Source organism: Canis lupus, chromosome 19 (assembly GCF_011100685.1).
Source record: "Canis lupus familiaris isolate Mischka breed German Shepherd chromosome 19, alternate assembly UU_Cfam_GSD_1.0, whole genome shotgun sequence".
Classification (NCBI taxonomy): Eukaryota; Metazoa; Chordata; class Mammalia; order Carnivora; family Canidae; genus Canis; species Canis lupus.
In genome coordinates this window covers 40,043,791-40,066,587 of record NC_049240.1, presented here as the reverse complement: position 1 = coordinate 40,066,587, position 22,797 = coordinate 40,043,791, and the positions used below count along the sequence as shown (strand labels likewise).

At 44.8% G+C, this 22,797-nt stretch overlaps 2 protein-coding genes across 2 annotated transcripts in view; one reads left to right on the top strand and one right to left on the bottom strand.

The window, feature by feature from the left end:
- LCT (lactase) overlaps window positions 1–17,773 on the top strand; it is a 51,380-nt gene extending 33,607 nt beyond the window's left edge. The window contains exons 10-17 of the mRNA XM_038564534.1: window positions 1,230–1,520; window positions 3,557–3,755; window positions 5,072–5,274; window positions 7,317–7,426; window positions 9,730–9,864; window positions 12,125–12,348; window positions 13,323–13,550; window positions 14,170–17,773. Coding sequence (XP_038420462.1) covers window positions 1,230–1,520; window positions 3,557–3,755; window positions 5,072–5,274; window positions 7,317–7,426; window positions 9,730–9,864; window positions 12,125–12,348; window positions 13,323–13,550; window positions 14,170–14,390 — 1,611 coding nt within the window. The 3' untranslated portion in view covers window positions 14,391–17,773. The remainder of the gene's footprint in view (window positions 1–1,229; window positions 1,521–3,556; window positions 3,756–5,071; window positions 5,275–7,316; window positions 7,427–9,729; window positions 9,865–12,124; window positions 12,349–13,322; window positions 13,551–14,169) is intronic.
- A 508-nt stretch (window positions 17,774–18,281) lies between these two features.
- UBXN4 (UBX domain protein 4) overlaps window positions 18,282–22,797 on the bottom strand; it is a 48,200-nt gene continuing 43,684 nt past the window's right edge. Inside the window, exons 12-13 of the mRNA XM_038565093.1 lie at window positions 21,360–21,559; window positions 18,282–18,957 (exon numbers count right to left, since the gene is read on the bottom strand). Of these exons, the coding sequence (XP_038421021.1) occupies window positions 18,819–18,957; window positions 21,360–21,559 (339 nt within the window). The 3' untranslated portion in view covers window positions 18,282–18,818. The remainder of the gene's footprint in view (window positions 18,958–21,359; window positions 21,560–22,797) is intronic.

Here is a 22,797-nt window from a genome sequence, read left to right as displayed (position 1 = left end):
AACTGCTAGGTGTGCTCACTGCTACTGGGGTGTCAGCATTCCTCAGCCCTCACAGTAGACAGATCCAGGAAATACATGTGTGTACACGTGCACAAACACATGTGCACTTATATGTATTTCTACATCCACCCCAGCTCTATGTAGATTGGAAAAAAAAAGACTTCATACCAATGTCCAATTCCAATCCAACTCCACAGGCTTCATGCTAGCCTTCCCGTTACCCGTATTTGTATCTCCTTTCTCTAATGGCAAAAAATCTAGTTCCTAATAGCCTCACCATTGTCACTTATTTTCTCCATCCCCCTGCATTAACTAATCTCGTTGCCACCAAAGCTATCTCATGCACTGGTGCATGCCTGCTGGCCCGGGACCTGCCACTTGCATGGAGGCTGTGCAGGCCAAGCCTGGGCGTGTGTTCTTGGGATGCCAACACTACCTTAGCTGCATCCAGTTACATAATATCACAGCATATGTGCTGTAGTGCTTTAAAGTAAAATAGGGGCACCTGGGTGGCCCAGTCAGTTAAACATTGACTCTTGATTTTTGGCTCAGGTCATGATCTCAAGGTTGTGGGATGGAGCCCTGAGTCAGGTGCCTTGCTTGGTGGGAGTCTGCTTGGGATTCTCTTTCCCTTTCCCTCGGCCCCTCCCCCCACCCCTGCTTGTGCACACTTGCTGTTTCCAAAATAAATAAAAAATAGAAAAATTAAATACTAGAACTTGTATGTATCACATTACCTAAGTCTGTAAGTAAGCATTTGCCCAGTGACTTATGGTCACTTTCTGTATAAGGTAGGTGGGAAGAGTAAAGGAGGCACAGAAACGGTGATAAAGGTCCTGATTAGAAATTCTGCTTCCACTCCTGGCATCACTGGTATTTGTTTGACCATGATTGGGGGTGGAGGTATGTGCAATTGTTCATTCAGACTTTCAGTGAGCACCTGCCATACACCAGACACTGCTGTGTTAAGTGCTGGGACACCAAGATGAAAGACACAATATCCTGGAAGTCAGTCGGCACTTTCGTAACAGTGTGATGCAGAGAGACAGTGCCAGGATGGACAGAAAGTGTGTACAGAAAGTTGTAGGAATTCGGAAATCAGAGGGTGGCTAGAGAAGTTTCCCAGAGGTAGCGCTGACCTGCATCCTGATTCACGACTCCCTTGTTGACAAAGGAACTTGGGAGGGCTTGACAGCATAATAACCTAGACCATGTCTTGTCCCCTTGAGGTTGAAGGTGCATGGAGAGCAGATGGCAAAGGACTCAGTATTTGGGACACGTTTTCTCACACACCACTGAAGATTGGGAATGATGACAATGGAGATGTGGCCTGTGACAGTTATCACAAGATTGCTGAGGACGTGGTCGCCCTGCAGAACCTGGGTGTGTCCCACTACCGCTTCTCTGTCTCCTGGTCTCGTGTCCTCCCAGATGGAACCAACAAGTACGTCAATGAAGCAGGCCTCAACTACTATGTGCGGCTCATCGACGCTCTGCTGGCCGCCAATATCAAGCCCCAGGTGAAGTCGGGCCCCAGTCAGGCCTTGGTCAAGTCCAAATGGTGGGGGTGGGGCCTGCTGGGCCAGGGAGCTCCATGTTACAAAAACAAAATGCTGTTTTCAGATTCAATTTTTGAGCTGTCAGTAAATTCACATGGTGCAGAATTTAAAAAGTGTGAGAGTCCACAGTGATGATTTTCCTTCCATCTCTGACCCCCAGCCAGCCAGTTCCCCTGCCTCAAGGCAGCCAAGTTTGCTAGGTTCCCATGTCCTTCTTTTGCATAGATTAGCCAGGAAATGTCTACATGTGTGCATGTTTGTTCCCTTCCTCCTCTTTTTTCATACTGGTGACATACATGCAGTTTTAAAAGCCTATTTGCTTTTATTTAACAGTATTGCTGACATATATTTCCATATCCATATCTCCTCGTTGATTCTTTTTTCTTTTAAAGTCATATGGAATTCTATTTGTACCCTACTTTCTTTCCTGTTTGTCAACTCTTCCCTGTGATGTTCCCAGTCTTTTGCCATTTTAACCACGAGTGCATTGAGTAATCACAGACATATGTAATTTCACATGGGTTAAATAGCCTGTAGTCCTAGGAGCAGAATTACTGCAGCTAAAGGGTGTGTGTGTTTCAGCTAGTTATTATGCTCACTTGTGAGCTTACTTTGCTCTCACCAAAATTTTAAAATTGGGAGCCTAAGAACACTTTTCCTCTTCACCTGGGCCATATGTGGTAAAGCACTGGAGGGCACGGTTCTGTGAAGCTCGGCGTTTCCCCTGCTCCTCTGGCTGCGATTACATACTGCGGCCAGAATGTCATCTCCATGTTACTATTTTCCCCCCTAAATAAAGTGCTCTCTGGACTTCTTCCCTCATACTGATAACATTGCAGGAGCGAACCAGCCATGCAGCACTTCTTACACTGAATGCGGAGAGAGAACATGGCCAGGTGGCTGCCTGCAGGACCCCACGGTCTCAGCGGACAATGAACTTCATCACACACAGTTCAGAACATCAGAGAGCACATAGCTCAGGGCCAACAGTGGAACAGTCTTTGAGGGCATTGAGACGCTTGGAAAGGGAAAGCGTTGGGCACGGAAAGCTTCAGGGAGGTGTGGGTCTTGAATAGAGAGGAGAGGGGATCCCTGGGTGGCTCGGCGGTTTAGCGCCTGCCTTGGGCCCAGGGCCTGATCCTGGAGACCTGGGATCGAGTCCTGCATCGGGCTCTCTGCATGGAGCCTGCTTCTCCCTCTGCCTGTCTCTCTCTCTCTCTCATGAATAAATAAATAAAATCTTAAAAAAAAAAAAGAAAAAAAAGAATAGAGAGGAGAGTCTGAATGGATACGTGGGCCGGGGAAGGGTCTGCCATGTAAAGGGAGACTGTGTCTGGGCTGAAGATGGTTAGTGGCCCAGTGGAGACCAGGCTTAGCCCACATGGGGGTGTGTGAGGTCATCAAGGGGAAGGCCAGGAGGCAGGAAGGGTGACGTGGATATGGCCAGGGAGCCGCCTCCAGCAAGGTATTCCCGGCTCCACAGGAAGAACCTCCAGATACACTGGATGATGTTTCCGGGGTGTCCCCCCTTTATAAGCAAAACACCTCCACGCTCCTCCTCGAGCCTCAGAGCCTCAGCGCTCAGCAGCCTACCCAGGCGGGTTCTGGAGCGCTGGCGTTTCTAATTCCTGACGACCACCGAGGCAACACTGAAGAGCTGCCCGGTGTCGGCCACTTGTCACGGGCTCTGCTACGTGACGCAGGCCCCACAAGAATTCCATGACGTGCGTGCACATCTTAGTGCCTGAGCCAGGGTCACACGGCTCGTAGGTGGCAGAGCCGGGACTCAAACCAGGCTTCTCAGACCCAGATGTGACTCCCACACGCCAGCACTGCTGTCCCTGCCACTCCGCCCCCCCCCCACTCCCGCCCCCGAACCTGTGAGCTGTTTTGCCTTTTCATTCTCTGCGTTGGTAGCATCTGTGCTGGTGCTTACAGGACCCGTGAGTTCCCGTGAAAGGAGACTGATGGAACTGCGGGTCTTGCTTTTTCCACAGGTGACCATTTACCACTGGGACCTGCCCCAGGCACTCCAGGATGTTGGGGGCTGGGAGAATGAGACCATTGTGCAGCGCTTTAAAGAGTATGCAGACGTGCTCTTCCAGAGGCTGGGGGACAAGGTGAAGTTCTGGATCACTCTGAATGAGCCCTTTGTCATCGCAACCCAGGGCTATGGCTACGGGACAGCAGCTCCAGGTAAGGGGCCCAGGCTCCACTTGTCAGCTCTTTGGAGCGTGGCATCCTCAGCCCCACCAAGACTTGAAATCCAGGTGGCACTGGAAGAGGAGGCCAGGAAAGCTCCATGGCAGTGCCTCGGAATCCCTGCCGCTTATTCAAGGCTGCCTGACAGGCAGCAGCGTGCCCCTTCTGGCACCGCTTTTTCCTAAACGTGGATTTTACATCTTGGTATGTCCAAATGGCTTCATTTCTTTGTGCTTTTTTGGCCCGCCTCAGATGGGAAGCTCCCTGAGATCGGAGACCGGGACTAACCGAGGTAGGAAAGGATGAGCCATCAGACTGTATAGGTCCACACTGTGTTTTCTGCAACTTCAAAATCCAAACGTTTCCAATAATGGATTTGGCTGACCTGAGCTCATCCTGACTTGAACCGATACGAGGCTGCTTATGGGCATTATCTCACTTAGTGTGGACGTTTCTGCTGCAGGCACGTTCCGGTCCTTGATTACAGAGAGCTGTCCTGGGTGCTGTGATGTGTAAATATGTTACGTGCAACTTAGTACTTTTCTAACACACAAAACTCTTGTACTTCCAGACCACATGGACCCTAGAGGTTTTTTTTTTTTTTTTTTTTTTCCTAAGAGTTTTGAATCAGGGATTGTGGATCTGTCCTTGTCCCTTTAGAACCATCCAGTTCACCTTTTCTCTAGTTCTGAGCAGAAGAGTGAATCTGCGTTCACATGATTCCTTGGGATCCCATGTAAATGCTGGAAAGAGCCACAGATTGTTACATTTATCTCCCATTGGTCCTCGGCTGGTGCTTTGGTTTACCATTCCTTCAACTTCCTTCAGTACGTGAGAGCTGACCTGTCTCACGATGTTCGCTCTCAAGGAGTCTGTGTCAGCTGCTTCTACCAGCTGAATTCTCCAACCCTTACTTCCACTGTAGGTTCCCCAGAGCGCGCCAGGATGTCAAACTCCCAAGGCACGTACTCTGCTGGGAAACCGGCCTGAGATGTAGGAGCCATTCTTTGAGAAGGTTACAGAAACCAACATTTACCGAGTATCTTCTCACCAGACAGTGCTGCTAGGTGCTTCACATACACAGTCTCCTTGCCTTCTCACAACAACTTTCTTATTGCTCACTTTGCAAGGAGGAGACTGAAAGACTGAATTACCCAAAGTTAGCCAGCTAGAAACAAGTGAAGGATTTCAATTCCCTTCCTCCTGACACCGAAATCTACACTCTCTCAAACGTAGAAGCCGTCTGTGGGGAGAGAGTGATTTTCTTGGCCGTGTTCATTCCTTGTTGACATCCATGTGTGCATTTCCAGGAATCTCCTTTAGGCCTGGCACTGCCCCCTACGTTGTTGGCCACAACCTAATAAAGGCTCACGCTGAGGCCTGGCACCTGTACAATGACGTGTACCGGGCCAGTCAAGGTGGCGTGATTTCCATCACCATCAGCAGTGACTGGGCTGAGCCCAGAGACCCCTCTAACCAGCAGGATGTGGAAGCAGCCAGGAGATACGTTCAGGTCTGTTTCTCCCCTGGGCTTTGTTAATACGCTTGCCTGTTTCTCCTTCCTGTCATGAGCTAATGGAAATGGAATTAGATTGCAAAACAAAGATTTAGGTTCAAGACCCTGTTTTGCTATTACCTGATTTTGTGAAAAATCACCTAAACATTTTTATACATTAGTTTTCTCATCTATGAAGCAGAGACGACCTATCTATATCACAGGTCAGCTGTGATCCAAGTTCTTTGGGGTTGAGTTTTCTTTTAAATCTTAAAAATCATTTTATGTATAGCCCTTGCTGCATAAAATGCTGGCTTGGAGCTGACGAACAGGAATTCCATCTCTTCAGTCTCCTATTTGACTATAGTAGCTGAGAGAGTTGGGCTGCAGTGTCCCACTTCACCCACCTGTAGGTGTCACCATCTAATTTTATTTATTCACCCTAAGAATTCCTTGAGTTGGGGGGCCTTTAGTGAAACTCATTAGTGCCCATAATTTTCCAATTCTGTGAGTTTAACATCTTTACATGCATCTTTGGTCATGGAATTTTGCTCCTTGAAAGTAAGAGTCATGGGGCACCTGGGTGGCCCAGTTGCTTAAGCGTCCAGCTCTTGATTTCGGCTCAGGTCATGACCTCAAGGTCGTCAGATCAAGCTCTGCATGGGGCTCCATGCTCAGCATGGAGTTTGCTTAAGATTCTCCTTTTCCCTCTGTCCTTCCCCCCCATTGATGCTCACATTCTCTCTAAAATAAATAAATCTTTAATAAAAGGAAAAAAGTAGAGTCACTAGAAACCGGATGCCAACAAAATGGCCGATCCTTTCTTCAGTGTGAGGCCCTGACATGAGGAGAGAAAAGCAAGGCCGTTGTCAGGGTTCAGCATTTCCCTGGCTCTTGCTAGAGTCTCTGACAGGGTTAGAAAGCACCCTCTCTGGTGCTTCAGCATCTTTAGAAAAGAAAGCCAAGGGTCTCTCTCTCTTCACTGGCCCCCACTTTTAAAAGGCTCTGTAGAGGAGCTTGACGACAGCGGCATTCTGAGGGGACAACATGGGTCTTAGTTTGCCAGACTTCACAGAACTTGGTAACAGTGATCAAATTAATGAAAGCAAATAAGAGCTTAATTTTCCCATTTGTCAGTCCACTGTTCTAAGTCTTAGAACAAAAATAATGCATCTCTCATTTTAGCCTCACAGAACTGGTAAATTCGAGCAATAATTTTCCTGAAATCAAAACCCCAAAACTCAGGAAATGTTAGGCTCTAATCTCATTAGAATGAGCCAGTTGTTGAACTGTGAAACTGCGGCCCAGAGTCATGAGACACACATACCCTAAAACCAGCTACCCCAGGAAGGAGCACTCTGCTACCTCAAGTGTGCAAAGCCTCTTTTGCCAGGGTGTGTGTGTTCCAAAGCCTCCTGAGAGGCTACCCTCAGCCCACATTTCAGGCATCAGCCAGCAGGGAAGGGGGGGAGGGGGAGAGACCGAAAAAGCCTCAGGACCCCAGCATCATAGCACCTGGGCGCCACATGTCCTCCCTAAAGGTAAGAATGGCCTAGACCCCATTCAAGAACATAGCTTGAAAAGTTCCCCAAAAGTTGGATTGACTGTGAATCCAGAGCCCATGAAGAATCACCCTTTGCCTTGAGCAGCCAGGAAAGCCTTCCAACTTCGCCCTCCACAGAAAGTTCTGGTTGATCCCTAGGATGATGGGGAAGGATCTGCTTTGTGGTAAGAGGAAACCCACAGCCTAGAGGCTTCTGGTCTCTCCCAGTTTCTCGTGGGCCCCCAGCAAGGGCAGCCAGGCAGCACCTCTGGAGTCCGAGGCAGTCCTCAGCGCCTCCTTTTGATCTGCAGGGGTTGAAGATGCAGCCCTGCCCTTCCCAGCCACAGCAGATGGGGCCTGTGGGCATTTAAGCCGTGAGGAGATGGCGAGTTTAAGAGGGGGTGGGGGTGGGAGGAGGGGGTGGTTCTGAGGTCACGGACTTTTGGGCGGGAAGCTGTGGCCTCCTGGAATGCCCCCTAGCTGATGCCACCGCTGTCATCCTCAACCCCACCTGCAGTTTATGGGAGGCTGGTTTGCACACCCTATTTTCAAGAACGGCGATTACAACGAGGTGATGAAGACACGGATCCGTGACAGGAGCCTGGCTGCCGGCCTCACCAAGTCTCGGTAGGTCCATGTGCCCAGGGAAAGGTCAGGGGGAGGTTTGGTCTGTGGAGGCTCCCGGTGGACGCTGTGGGGAGAGTGTGGCCGTTGGGGTTGGAGAGGCCTGCTTTAGGCCTGCTCTCTCTCAGCTGCCCTGCTTGCTGGGGACACTGAACGACTGTGCGTGTGAAGCTCTGAGCTGAGGACAGGGCCTTGCTAGGTGTTCGAAAGAGGTAGGTGGGACGTTATTACTCTGTAGAACAGCCAGGAAATCTGTCTCAAGGGCACCGACTTCTTAGCAACCCAGTACCTCACGCAAGGACAAGTTCCTCAAATCATCTTATTTACTCTGTCACTATCACCCTAGGAGTGAATGTGGGTAGCGGTGGGTCACTGCCAGGCATGTGCCTTTTTGTCATTTGGCCAGCAAGGGGGTGATGGTTGCACCCAAACAGTCCTACTTGTGGCCCACTCCTCTTCCTGTCAAGGGAGTAACAGCAACATGGACACCTAACGTTTATCCACCTTCTGTGGGCGCTCTTAGTCCTATTTAAAGAGGAATAAACTGAGGCACAAAGAATATGGCAAGATTACCCAGCAGTTGAAGTGACTGAGTTGGGATCTGAAACCTGGACTTGACTCCAGGGCCCATACTCGGTTCAAGAGTCCTCCAGCTGGGATTAGAGGCGTGTGTAGGAGACAGAGCGACCTGGCCTTACGGGAATAAACCCTGAAGCTCCAAAGGAACTCAAGCCACCACGAACAGGGAAGATAAAAGGAATTCTAAAGGCATGGATTCCTGACATGGCCCGTGAGGCTTCCCCTCACGGAGCCCAGGGGCGCAGGCTCAGTAACCCAGTCCCCGACCCTACAGTGCACCTCTGCCCCGGCTGGGGGAAGTCCTGCTGCGCAGGCCGTGCCGTAAGGTCTGACTGCCGACTCTGGTCTCCAGCAGGCACGTCCGCACGCTAGTCCGACACAACTCGCCTGAGCACCTGCTGCGTGCCCGGGTCAGGGCCAGGGCCAGGCCCTGTACAGTCCACGTAAGGAGGGGCTTCCAAATCTGGCTCCTCAGGCCGCCGGCACGCCAGCGGGGAAGAGAGGAACTTTACCGCTTTGGGGGTCTCTTCCCTGATTTCTTCATGTAGAGAAACTCAGATGAGGTCAGAGCGGGCGGAGTAGAGACAGGAGACCCCACGGACAAGGTGGGACGGCGGTTAAGCTGGGCCGGGACAGTGAACGGAGCGTGGGAGAGCAGAGGGCGCTCCATCCGAGGGGAAGGGGGTGCGCACTGGCCTGGTAGGAATGAGTGGGGTACCTGCCACTAAGAGCTGGGGGGCTGGCCCAGTGATAGTGGGTGGGCAAGGCCACAGGGGCTCAGCCTTGATGTCACAGGCCATAAAGAGCTACTGCTGGCTCCTGGGCAGGACAGTGAGGGCGTGAGGGGTTTGGGCTTTAGTTTGCTCCCAGCATTTCAGAAGCCCCAGTGGGGGAAGGTTAATTATGCAGAAATCTCAGTCAAGATGAGAATGTTCGGAGTCTAAGCAGGGTCATCCTCAGGCAACCCTAAACTAACAGCCCCCGGGTCCCTGTCAGGACACATACGTAATGAGATCCGGCTGTGGAACCTGTAGGTGCTGCACCCAAGTGCATGTCCGTCACATTCCGTAAAAAAGCCTCACTTAGACTACATGTGGAAAGTTCTCCATCAGATGTTTAAAAAAAAAATAAAAAATAAAGTGTAGTAAAATCATGTGAGCATAAACATCCAAGTCCCGTAAAACCGATTTATTAACATCAATAAATTTTTAAATGTAGTTCCCCTACTAATAACGATGGGCTTTGGAGAAAAGAGGCATGCCTAAACCACAACAGAAACGGAGTAACTTAGGAAGGGCAGATTATGGAAATAAAAACTACAAGATATTATAACCTTGTGAACATGAAGGGTTAATCTCAGGGGATGTATCTCCGAGATGTTATTTTCAAAATCAGAAACTGTGTGTTAATTTTTGAAGTAAATGTGTCTGTGTACAGTGTGTACGTGGGGTCCCTGTGTGTAGCCCTGGAGGTAAGGTTTATAAAAGTCACTTATATTTCCACTTGGCCAACAGGAAGAGAGGACCCTGCCTCAACACAGGGAAGTGAGGCTTATGGTCTGGTGGAAGGAGCCTCGGGTGCTCTCAGCAATAGCTAGAGGGACTCTCGTTGCTTCTGGACAGCTGCCCCCCTCGTCACCACCAGGCCTGTGGGTTAGAATGCTCCCCCACCCCTGCCCCAAAGCATGATGCTCAAGCCCTGCACTCTAAATGGCTCCTTCCATCCAGGCTCCCGGAGTTCACGGAGAGTGAGAAGAGGAGGATCAATGGCACCTATGACTTTTTTGGATTCAATCACTACACCACCATCCTGGCCTACAACCTTGACTATGCCTCATGGATCTCCTCCTTTGATGCAGACAGGTAAGCTGGCCAACAGGGCACCTGGAATAATCCCTGGAGAAGACCGCAAGGTGCCCCTTTGCCCAGCTCTTACTGCACAGCCTCAGAAAGCTGCCTCCCGATGCCGTACATCCTGAGGTCTGAAGAGAAGTCCCCTCCCGAGATACCTAATCACCTAAGCAATACTTTGAGAGTCTGCAAGTCACACCAGCTAGGGTTTCCAGGGTACTTCCCACCGAGACAGACATGCTTGGAGTTTTTGTCAAACATCTTCAAGTCTTTTTCTTCCCTTGGTTTTCTTCTTTTGTCACATTTGTTTCACTTATCAGATATATTTCAGTCAAAATAAAAAACAGTTGGGGTTTTATTCCCTTTTCAGGGTAAAGGCGAAACTACTATTTTTGCATTACACAAATACACTCATGATGGAAACATCAGAAAGCAAGAATAGAAAACCCTTGCGTGGGTGTCATCCCAGAGGTGTATGCCTGTGTGTAGGGGTATACTACCTCTCTTTCTCTTCATAAATATAACATGTAAATATATATATATTATATAAATTACATAATACATACTTTATGTATGTATATTTATACATAAAAATATATTACCAAAACCCAAAATTTTATATATATATATATATATATATTCTATCTTGTTTCTTTCTTTCTTGTTTTTTTTAAGATTTTATTTATTCATGAGAGACAGAGAGGCAGAGACACAGGCAGAGGGAGAAGCAGGCTCCATGCAGGGAGCCCGATCCAGGACTCGATCCCGGGTCTCCAGGATCACACCCTGGACCGAAGGCAGATGCTAAACTGCTGAGCCACCCAGGGATCCCCCTGTCCAGGTTCTTTTAAAACAAACACCTACACCACCACCGTGTTCTGCAACCCCCAAAGTAGGACTTGCTGAGGGGGCGGAGAATACTCCCCTGCTGGTCCCTGTCCAAAAACCCCCTGGGCTCTCACTGCCTCCTGGTTCCTTGCACTGTCTCCCAGTAACCTGTGTTTAAATTTAACAAAATGTTCTGTCCAGTTCAGCTGAGCAAGATAAGTTACTGATAAGACTTTTTTTTCCTGAAGGATTTGGACATTAAGATCTAAGTAACTGATCCTTATTTGAAATGTATGATTCTGCAGAGAAAGACAAATACCATATGATCTCACTCATATATGGAATTTAAGAAGGAAGACGGATGAACATATGCGAAGGGGAGAAAAAGAAAGGAGAGGGGGCAGCCCGGGTGGCTCAGCGGCTTAGTGCCACCTTTGGCTCAGGGCATGATCCTGGAGTCCCAGGATCGAATCCCACATGGGCTCCTGCATGGAGCCTGGTTCTCTCTCTGCCTGTGTCTCTGCCTCTCTCTCTGTGTGTCTCATGAATAAATAAATAAAATCTTAAAAAAAAAAGAGAGAGAAGGAAATAAAACACAGGAGACTCTTAATGATAGAGAACTGAGGTGTGATGGAGGGAGGTGGGGGGAGGATGAGCTAGATGGGTGATGGGTAATAAGGGGGGCACTCGTTGTGATAAGCACTGGGTGCTGTATGCAAGTGAAAAATCACTGAATTCTCCAGAAACCAATACTGCACTGTAGGTTAACTAAGAAAAAATTAAAAAAAAAATTTTTTTTTAAAAGTGCTTCTGGAGATGTTCCAAGTTTCTGTGCTTCCCCCAGCAGGTACTTATTTGGCACAACCTGTTGCCCTGTCCTGGTCCATCACTGGAGAGACGCAAGGTCTTGGGCACTTGAAGCAGGTTACAGCCTACATGCTATGCTCCCTGTATTCACACAGATGACCCTGGCATCTGGGTTTGCTTGCTGAGCTTAAATGTAGGAAATGGTGCCTGTGGCCACACCTGTGGTGGTGACTAGATGTAGCTGGCTCCGAGAAGCCCTCGGCTCTCCTGACACAGCACTCCTATCCCACTGGAGACTGTGATCAGGGAATCCCAGAGCGCTTCACACTTACTGTCCCACGGTGCAGTCTGTGAACAGCCTACAGAGGGTTCAGTCCATGAGTGCCCAAGACCATGCCTCTGTAGAGGTGCGGAGCGCTCAGGTGGCCTGTCCCGGCTACTCCAGCATTGAGCAGCAGGACTAGAACTAATCAAAAAGGGAGAACATGAGACAATCTGACTCTTCTGTGGTTAGTTATGAATGTCAAGTCTAGACTAAACCTAAAGCTTTTCCTAGTGTAAATCCTGCTTTGTGTTTTGTGCAGAGGGGACTCAGGATTTTCAAATTGAGACTAATCTCTCATGTTTGAACCGGTAGGGGAGTCGCCTCCATCACAGATCGCTCTTGGCCAGACTCTGGTTCCTTCTGGCTGAAGATAACACCTTTTGGCTTCAGGAAGATACTGAACTGGTTGAAGGAGGAGTACAACAACCCCCCAATTTATGTAACAGAGAATGGAGTGTCCCAACGGGGAGAAAGAGACCTCAATGACACCCTAAGGATCTACTACCTCCGCAGTTACATCAACGAAGCCCTGAAAGGTAGGACAGGCCCATTCCTTCCTCCGTGTGCACCTTTCACTACTGGAAACACCTAACATCCCTGGTTAGGGGAGTACCGCATTACAGGAGACCCTGTCAGAAGAAAGGCAGCTTCTCACTCCCGTTGGGTTTAAGTTTTTCACTGAGGCTGTACTGAGTCTTTTCCCTCCTATGTTTAAGCTCAGCAAGCAAACCCAGTTGCCAGAGTCATCTGCTCTGTGGGATCATCCCTGATGTCCAATGTCCCTGAACAGCAGCAGCCTGCTGAGGGCAGGGGCTGGGAGGAGGAGGAGTAGGCTGTGGGGGCTGTCTGTAGCGTCTTCTGTTCCTAAGCGAAAGTTTGAGACCCTCAACAGAACTCCCTGGGATGGGAGTAGGACAAGGGACTGTAAGTAAGGCTGAGTGACGGAGTGAGCACTGCAGCAGCGGGAAGAAACAAAGTCCTATTCCGGGGCACCTGGGTGGCTCAGTCGGTGAAGCATCTGCATTTGGCTCAGGCCATGATCCCAGGGTCCTGGGATTGAGCTCCACATTGGGCTTCTTGCTCGGTTGTGAGCCTGCTTCTTCTCCCTTTCCCTCTGCCTACCTCTCCCCCTGCTCATACTCGCTGTCAAATAAATAAAATCTTAAAAAAAAAAGTTCTATTCCAGTGAAAATCTTTTCTAAAGGCCACTTCTTTTCTTTATGAAGGAGCATTAACTCTCTAAGGCTCTCCCGACTGGTATCCCAATATGTGGAGACAGGATTGCAGATGACTCAGTAGGATTAATGTAGTCTACCCATGTTCCTGATTCCCATTCAGGGCTGAGCCTTTCTAGAAAAATGCTGATGGCTCTAAATCCATCCACAGAGGACCCTTCCCCTGCAAGCCAGGACTGTGGGAGAGCTGTGGGCACGTGTGGCTTCTATAGGTCAGCAGAATGGGGTCTTATAAAACAAAGAAAGCTAATGCTGTGGCCTCTGCATTTGAGCAGCTGTGCAGGATAAAGTGGACCTTCGAGGATACACGGTTTGGACTCTGATGGACAATTTTGAGTGGGCCACAGGCTTTGCAGAGAAGTTTGGTCTGCATTTCGTGAACTACACAGACCCTTCTCTGCCTCGGATCCCAAAAGCGTCAGCCAAGTTCTACGCCTCTATAGTCCGGTGCAATGGCTTCCCTGACCCTGCTGCAGGGTCACACCCTTGTCTCCAGCCAGAAGGTGAGACATGGCTCTGGGAGGGACTAAAGCCAGAGGGTTGGAGGGGCCTTTTCAGTCTATTTTCTTCTAGTTTATTCCCTACTGCCTGCCTTTCCAGTATTTATTTTCTCTTTCCTTCCTTCCTTCAACCGATATTTATTTTCTTTGAATGCTCCAAATATTCTTAGGATTGGAACAATGGAACTGAGGATAAATGTTACATCTAGAAACCAGGCCCTCGTCTGGTCTTGGCCCAGCGCTACCGTTAACTGTGTGATCTTAGGCAAGAAACTAGGCACATGCTTCCAGGCTGATGTGAGGATCTAATACAATGACTGCAAACCTAGTGCTTGGTACAATGGAAGGGGCCCAATATTTGAATGACTGACAAAGCATAAATTACTATAGAAAAGAGATAGTTACCCACTTTAATTGTTGACAGAGATTTTTTTAAAACAATACAACTACTTCAGAGGTTCAGTAACTCAGTGAAAGGGATGCATCTGGTCATCACCTCAGTGCGCTCACCCTGGATACTCCTCTATTCCAAGGACGTAGCTTGGGCGTAATACAGGTTACCGCTGATCTGCTACCTACCTCTGTATGAGTACATAAACTGCCCTTTGTCTTCCTCTCCCAGATGCTGAAGCTACTGCCAGTCCCATGCGAGAGGAGGAAGTTCAGTTCCTGGGGTTAACACTAGGTGCGACAGAAGCCCAGACAGCTTTGTACGTACTCTTTTCTCTTGCAATTCTTGGTGTCTGTTGTGTGGCATTTCTGTCATACAAGTACTGTAAGCACTCCAAGCAAGGGAAAACACAAGCAGGCCAACAGGAACTGAGCACAATTTCTGCATTCTGACCTGCAAGTTGCCACTTGCTCCAGTTAGCAAACAAGCGTGGTTTGCCCATATGCCTGTACTGTGCACAGAACTCCTTGGATCTCCTCTTCTGCCTATACCAGACTTCATAAAGGCCTTCTGCACTGTTAGGGACCACTAAGTCCCTAATTAAAATGGAAATATCTGCATCTTGTCCCAGTATCAGGAATTCACTGGTTCTTGTGGAAACATACAAGTACTGAGCTTATCTGATGGTTCTGTGAGACACTTAATTGGGCTGTTTTAAGGTTCAGAGACTTCAAAGGTGGAAATATGAGTAAAAACCATAGCAATTCTTTTTTATAAGAAATCAACTCCACTGTTTGCCTTCTTCCTCTCTCAATCTGTGGTAATTCTGAACCTCGTGTAAATCCCTATCCCATCTTCCTGTGTCTTTGCAAATACTCTTCTCCTTAGGATGCCCTTTTCTGAAAATGCCTTCAAGTCTCAGCTCAAATAATATACCTTTCTCTCCACATAGCTGCCCCTGATTTCCCCAAACATGCCTTCCACTACTTTGCTTATAAATATCCCCTATTACAGCTTGTCCATATTCTAGTGGAAGTGTATATTTCCCTACTCTCAGTTCTTGAGGATAAAGGACCATGTCTCACTGTCTCTAGCAAGCACATTTTGGAGACAGGGCATAGAAAGCACACCTGTTCCTGTTGTGTGTTTTAGTCACAAAACACACCCAGAGTAGTGCTGGGAGCACAGAAAGATGATGTGGTCTTTGTCAATTCCCCTCAATGTGCTAATAATAAGACACCTGGGATATTGGAGAGAATGGATATTTGGGAGAATTTAAAAATAAAGGGTAGTTTTCAACTAAATTTAAAAGAGTAATCATGGCTTGATTGGTGGAATATGCAACTCTTGATCTTGGGATCCTAAATTCAAGCCCCACAGGTGGTGTGGAGTTTACTTAAAATTAAATAAATGTCTGATTATGCTTGAAATTGTGTTTCCTGCGAGCATTCCTTACTGGAGTTTATCTGTAGAAAATTCCTATCAAATGTTTCACTGGTGGGGGGCAAGGGGCAACCTGACAATTTGTGGTATAGAAACATTCTTCTCCATCGATGGACTGGAAAAGTTTGTCAGATGGGAGTAAGGGTGGTTCTAAAACTGGTATGAAAGACATTTCTTAGGCATAAAGACCCAGTATTGTGTCAATTACATCTAAATCTCAAAATTCAATGTAACTTATTTGAGGAGGAGGGGGCATAAAGTTTCACATTAAATAAACTTGTGGGAAGAAGAATAATCTGGGCAAAAGAATATTAAAACATTATGGAGCTAGTTATTAAAAAATAGGTTGGTAGCACAGAAAAGAAAGATCAACAAAAAAGCACATACACATAAACTACATATGCGCATGAAGCATAGAACAAAGGTGGCATGCCAAATTAGGACAGAGGGAATAGACCACAAATGGTGATGCATCAAGAGGTTAGCTCCTCAGGATGTTAGCCACTGGAAAGGGAGCCAGATCCCAGATTTAAATGTAAAAAAATTAAACCATGAGAAGACTAGGAGAGAGATGGGTGAATTTTTTAAAATTAATTTTCAAAGTAAGAAAGGTATTTATAAGCAAGACTTAGGACCCAGAGGCCATAAAGAAAAACACCAATAAATGTGATCACACAAATACTGTGGCAGAAAATTACCATCAACATCAAAAGATAAATAGGGAGAAAATATTTATAGCATATTCTAGACAAAGGGCTAATTTTCTTTATATACATCAAATTCTTATAAATCAATAAAGATGAAAAACCAGCAAATACAGTCAGTTCTCAAAATAAATGGAAATGATCAGTAATGTTAAAAGATGCTCAACTTTCATTTGTGATCAATACAATGCATATAAAATGCATACAATTTTTCATCTACCACTGACAAAGATGAAAAAGTGTATGTGGGGAAATGGACATTCTTAGATACTGTTGGTGGGAGCAGCACTCTGGCAGCTTCATTTATGATCCAAACCGCAAACACTCTATGGCTCAGTTATACAAACATACCCTATTGGTATATTTTCACAGCTAAGACAATGCTGTCCCAAAGATGTTCAGTATAGCAGTATTTCTAATAGAAAAACAAAAACAAGCCAAAAATCTCCCGTAATAACCCATGCATGCCACCAAAGAATGAATAAGTTGAGGTACATTTATCAAATAAAATGTTACACAGCCATTAATAAGAATGAGGTAGCTATGTGTTGATAGGGAAAGATCTTTTAAGACTGTGTAAGTAAAAAAGAGGATGATCGTATTTAAAAAATAAAGATCACATATTTGCTTATATATGCATAACATTTTTCTGAAGATTACAAAAGAAACTGTTAATAGAAGTTACCTCTGGGGAACAGAACTAGAGTAAGATGCAAAGAAAGAGACTTCATTTTCATTTTACAACCCTCTATAGTGTTTTGAATTTTTTACCTAACTATACTTTTTAAAATATAAAATTGAGGGATCCTCTTACTCAAAGATTGTGAATTATTCTTTTATGTACATTTCTCTGAAATCTATATTAAATTTTTTCAAGCAAATGGACTTGAGGTATTCCAAGTTTCTGCAAGTATATTTCTAAAAGTTGTTAGGTTTCAAAACCCATTCGAAAGGTTGTTTTGTTTTTTTAAGTCACATATTGCTGTATCTTTTAAGATTACAAATCTTTACTTAAATGGGATGCTTGCTGGAAATATTTATTTTCCAAACTTTTTAGAGTATGCAAGTAATATGATCACCGCAGAAAATCGCGAAAACTTATTAGGGTGCAAAAAGAACTAAGACCACTATTAAATGTTTGGTTGTTTTCTTTACATTATGTTAATACAGATACTATCTATATATAAAATGTATTTACAAAGCTGAGATCATATTGTATCTACAACTTTGTATTCTGCTTTTTCTTCCAACACATAACAGGTAGTCAATGAATATATATATTAAGCTGAACTGATAAATTAGTACTGTACCATTTCTCATCAAAAGCTAATTACTTCTGCAGAAGGCATTTAGTTGATGTAAGACTTAATGAGTATGTTTGTACCTAAACCTTGTCTGCATTTATAATCATTCCTTAGAAAAAAGGGTCAAGAAGTTTAAAACATTTAAGGTTGCTGATGTTTTCTGGAGTATACCAGTCTTGACTCTTACCAACATTACAGCCCAGCTGTTTCCTTGCCAACACTATTAACATTTTTAAAAATCATTATTTCATAGGTGAAAAAACACCAAGTTTGTTCTGAGAAAATTTCTTCCTCCCATTACAAAATTGAGTCATCTGTATGTTCACTCGAAAGCACTATCTTTCAATCTAAAAATGGAAGGTTAAATAAAAGAGGAACTGTCAAGCTTACTCTCTTTTTTCAAACATTGAGTTAGTAGTCTCCATTACCAAAAACAAAGGGACGAAGTATCATATAAATCAGGTTAAGAATCTCTTTATAATTCTTAATAACCAAATGAGCCTATCTTTATTCCATTATTTCTTGTGCTACCTATATGTAAGCTTAGGTCTTCAAAATATGATTGTCCAGAGCAAACCTTCAGGATGAAGGTGAGAGAGAACTAGTTGTAACTCAAAAGCTGTTTTGTATCTGAGGAGAACGGACTATACATAACATTACACAAAGTGATGCCTCACTGACTTAGGACAGACAGTAACATAGCATCGATATATGTCAGAAAACTTCCTTCAGTGACATTTAAAGTAGGGTGGTCACAGCTACTTTCCTGAGATAGCTCCAGGGCAATACTGTGGGGGGGGGGGGGGGGGAACGGACAAACACATGACCTCAACAGAGCCCTGTGCAACAAAGAGATGCTAATATAACAAAATTTAAAGGAAAACTAAGATCATTTCGATTTTTGGAAAAGATTTTTTATTCAGTGTTTAAGATTAAAAACTACAAGATTTTGCTTGCAGATGATGAGCAAAAAGAGAAAAGTTAAACATAAATTATCATCTGGTTGGCTAGTTAAAAATGCTCTGACTCAGAGTCAAATTACTCAGTGACATACCAGTTACTTTCTATGGACTTAAGAGACCTGGAGCAAAATAGCTCTAAACAGAACGTGTCATCTGAGTGCTTAGGGCTAACGGGTATATGAGATACTGAGTAAGAAAGCTGATAAAGGGGGGCTGTGACAGACCTTTTGATTCTTTTAGGCTTCTAGCAGTTGGTTACCATATATGCAAGGACCTAGGGGCCAGTTATTTCATCTCTTGAGTTGTCTGAGGAGTTAAACAACTTTAACCCACTCACTAAGCAGAAATAAAGAGACACTTTATAGACCAGCTGGAAAACAAAAAAGCAGTCCCACTTCTCCAGTAGAATTTTAGTTGCATTAAATCATAAGGGAAACAATGATTATTGCACATACTGTACTGTCACACTACATCTGTTGAGTAGAATTTCCATTCCAGGTGTTGTTTTCATCTTCACCGTCATCTTGAGTCCTCAATCTGTAGATCTTCCCCTCCTTCTTAAAGTCTTCCCCCCGTTTCTCCAGCACTCTTTTCCTGACTGGGTCCCTGATATAAGAAGAGGGAGAAAAGAAAAGGCGACAGAAAGTGAAAACAGCAGCAATCAAAGCTGTTTCTTCTACAATTCCATCAGGACAGGCAGCTAGACTTTAAAGAGAGTCCATGGGTGATAATTGTTATCTCCTAACACGGCACAAGTCCACACAGGTTTTTGGCAGTTTAACTTCAATTGTTCTCCAAGTCAAATGAGCCCAGTCACTGCTGCATTTCCATGTATCTTTTGATGACTCTCTAAGCTTCAGGAGAGTGGGGCCATCTGCTAATGAATCTTTCATTTCGTACACAAACTTGATATATCTACTAAAATGTGTATAACTTACACAGCACCTTAGAGCTTATCCAAGCTCCATTCATAGCCTAATTTACAGAAATTATCAATGATCAATTTTTAATCCTTTCATAATCTTTAAGAAGGACTGATTTTTATAAACAATATTAAGAACAAACAGGCTTTTCAGCATCTGAAAATTGAAAGGAAAACAGGGGTGAAATTTAAGCTGTTTTAATACATTCTCCAAGGGTTGGCGGGGTATGGGGGTGTGGGGAGGATCAACAGTGGAACACAAAGCTTTGCCCTCAAGATAAACATTCATTCATCCTTTACACCAACCTAAGATCTCTTCCCTTACTTGAAAGAAGTTTTAAAAGCTCACACCGCAGGGTACCGGGTGGGCTCAAGTCAGTAGAGCTGGCCACTTTTGCTCTCAGGGTTGTGAGTTCAAGCCCCACATTTGGGATAGTTTCTTAATCAAAAAAAAATAAATAAATAAGAAAGAAAGAAAAGAAAAGAAAAGAAAAAAGAAAAGAAAAGAAAAGAAAAGAAAAGAAAAGAAAAGAAAAGAAAAAAGAGAAAAGAAAAGGAGAAAGAAAGAAATCCCACACAGGAAGCTATGCTAAGTAACAGCAATTCAGAATTAAATGCTTCCATCCATTGCCCAATAAGAATTCTAAAATTCACCACTAACAAGACCTAGTTTGAATGCCATTCCCAGTCCAGAGAAGAATTTCCCTGTAACCCCACTTGAGTAATGTACTAAGGACAGTTATAAAAGAAACCAAGATAAAGGCTAAATCAGCCCAATCACAATATTCACACAAGTCTTCATTCAGAGTCAACAGGACATAGGACTACGGACTCTCCTTACTGATGGCAGACAAAGGCAAGGATTTTCATTACTCATCACACAGGATTGGTGTTATTTGCTATAATGCCCATTAATGGCTTAACAGTGTTCAACAGCAAGAGGTATATAATAAATCATGTTAATTATTAGAAAAAGCTACGGGGATCCCTGGGTGGCGCAGCGGTTTAGCGCCTGCCTTTGGCCCAGGGCGCGATCCTGGAGACCTGGGATCGAGTCCCACGTCGGGCTCCCGGTGCATGGAGCCTGCTTCTCCCTCTGCCTGTGTCTCTGGCTCTCTCTCTCTCTCTGTGACTATGATACATAAATAAAAATTAAAAAAAAAAAAAAAAGAAAATCTAAAAAAAAAAGAAAAGAAAAAGCTACGATCCCCACCTTCCAGGAAAATACTTTCCAGTAGCCTGTTTGAAATATGCAGAATCTTAACAGAGGTATGAGCTAAAGTTACTGGTGGTGTTTAAAATTCTCATTCTAACCTTCGCCATCTGCAATAAAAGAGAGGCCTCTTGATTAAGGGACAAGTCTAAAATAAAACTCTGAAGAAAGCACCATTTTCAAGTGAATATCCAGTTTCCTCAGTTTAGTCCTTCTCTGAATGACCCACAGAAGACAGGAAGCAGATCAAAGAACCACCAGGGGTTAAAACTATCTAAAGCACAATGACACCCAAAAATATGTATGCAAGATGATTGTGAGAAATTAATCAAATGAAATGAAATAGCTTATTGGACAAAACATGGTTAGCAAGAAAGATACTACTATTTAGACCTGGAAAAATAAATCTGCCTTTATAGTCATAGTATAAGGAGAAATCAACAAATGAAATAATAAAACCAACAGAGGTAAAGTTGGTTTCTGTGGAGTAGGTTTTAGAAAGATGGCTGAGAGGGATGCCTGGGTGGTTCAGTGGTTGAGTGTCTGCCTTCAGGTCAGGGTGTGATCCTAGGATCCAGGATCGAGTCCTACATTGGGCTCCTTGCAGGGAGCCTGCTTCTCCCTCTATGTCTCTGCCTCTGTGTCTCTCATGAATATATAAATAAAATCTTAAAAAAAAAAAAAGAGTGGCTGAGAAAACTGAGGTAGTGAGCTTCTCAGGAAAGATGATAAAGTAAAACTTCAGAATCAGGACATTTAAGTTTTTTCCCTTATATAGAAAGACGGCAAAGTACTTATAACAAAAATACTCATTTTGAATAAGGTACTGGGCATTACTAACACATCCTGCAGATGGGGAAAACACAAACATACCTTTTCTCTGAGTTGCTAGATGATGCAAGGTTTGAGGACTCTGCTGCTGCTGCTCTCACAGAGGTCTGTGCAGGAGGGTTACTAAATAGGAAGTTGCTAATCAATCTCCAGATGGCAAGGAATGGGTAAAGGACTGTCCCCAATAATGTCCAAAAGTCTCCACTGGAAGAATGTACCATGGATGTAGTTGGTCTTCCTGCCTAAAAATTAAGAAATAAATTACAACAACGGCTACATGAGCCCAATCACATCACCACACTCCAGTTCTAGATGAATCTTTTATCTGTGAAACAAAGTCCTACCAACTTTAGTTTACTGAAGGAAGGTAAAATGACCATCTTCTGCTGTTTTTTTTTTGGGTGTATATTTTACATAAACTTCTGGGAACTCTAGGAGCGGTTTTTTAAAGGAGTAAGCAGGGCAGCCCAGGTGGCACAGTGGTTTGGCGCCGCCTACGGCCTGGGGTGTGATCCTGGGGTCCCGGGATTGGGTCCCACGTTGGGCTCCCTGCATGGAGCCTGCTTCTCCCTCTGCCTGTGTCTCTGCCTCTCTCTCTATGAATAAATAAAATCTTAAAAAAAAAAATAAAGGAGTAAGCAAAACACTAAAACTAGAAAGTAGATCTTGGTGAAATGAACCAATTATTTTTAAAAGAACTGAACTCTTAATGAAATTTAACAACTTCAGTAAGGGAAGTCCTCCTTGCTGATTAAAAAACAGGGAAAGGTTTCAAAACCTCAGTGAATCCAAGTTAGTCCTGATTACTGGAAGGCTAATTGTTTTAGATGGAGCTCTACTTCAGAACCATGAAAACTATCCTAACCAAAATATAGACCCAGGCTCTCCTACCATCTCTGGCATTTAGGAGATGTCTTCGCAAAGTCACTTAAACTTTCTGAGCCTCTTCATCAGAGATTAAAATACTGTTATGAGGATCAAATATGATTAATATGATTAAAAATTAATGTTATTTTTATGTTAAAATGAAATCTTTTTTTAAAAAATTGGTAAAAAGGGGGATCCCTGGGTGGCTCAGCGGTTTGGTGCCTGCCTTTGGCCCAGGGCACGATCCTGGAGTTCCGGGATCGAGTCCCGCATCGGGCTCCCTGCATGGAGCTGCTCCTCCCTCTGCCCGTGTCTCTGCCTCTCTCTCGCTCTATCATGAATAAATAAATAAATCTTTAAAAAAAAAATTGGTAAAGGGACGTCTAGGTGGCTCAGCAGCTGAGTGTCTGCCTTTGGCTCAGGTTGTGATCCGGGGGTCCGGGATTGAGTCCCACATCGGGCTCCCCGCAGGAAGCCTGCTACTCCCTCTGCCTAGGTCTCTGCCTCTCGTGAATAAATAAATAAAATCTTTCTAAAGATTTTATTCTAAAATAAATTTTATTCTAAATAAATAAACAAAATCTTTCTAAAAAATAAAAATAAATTAAATACT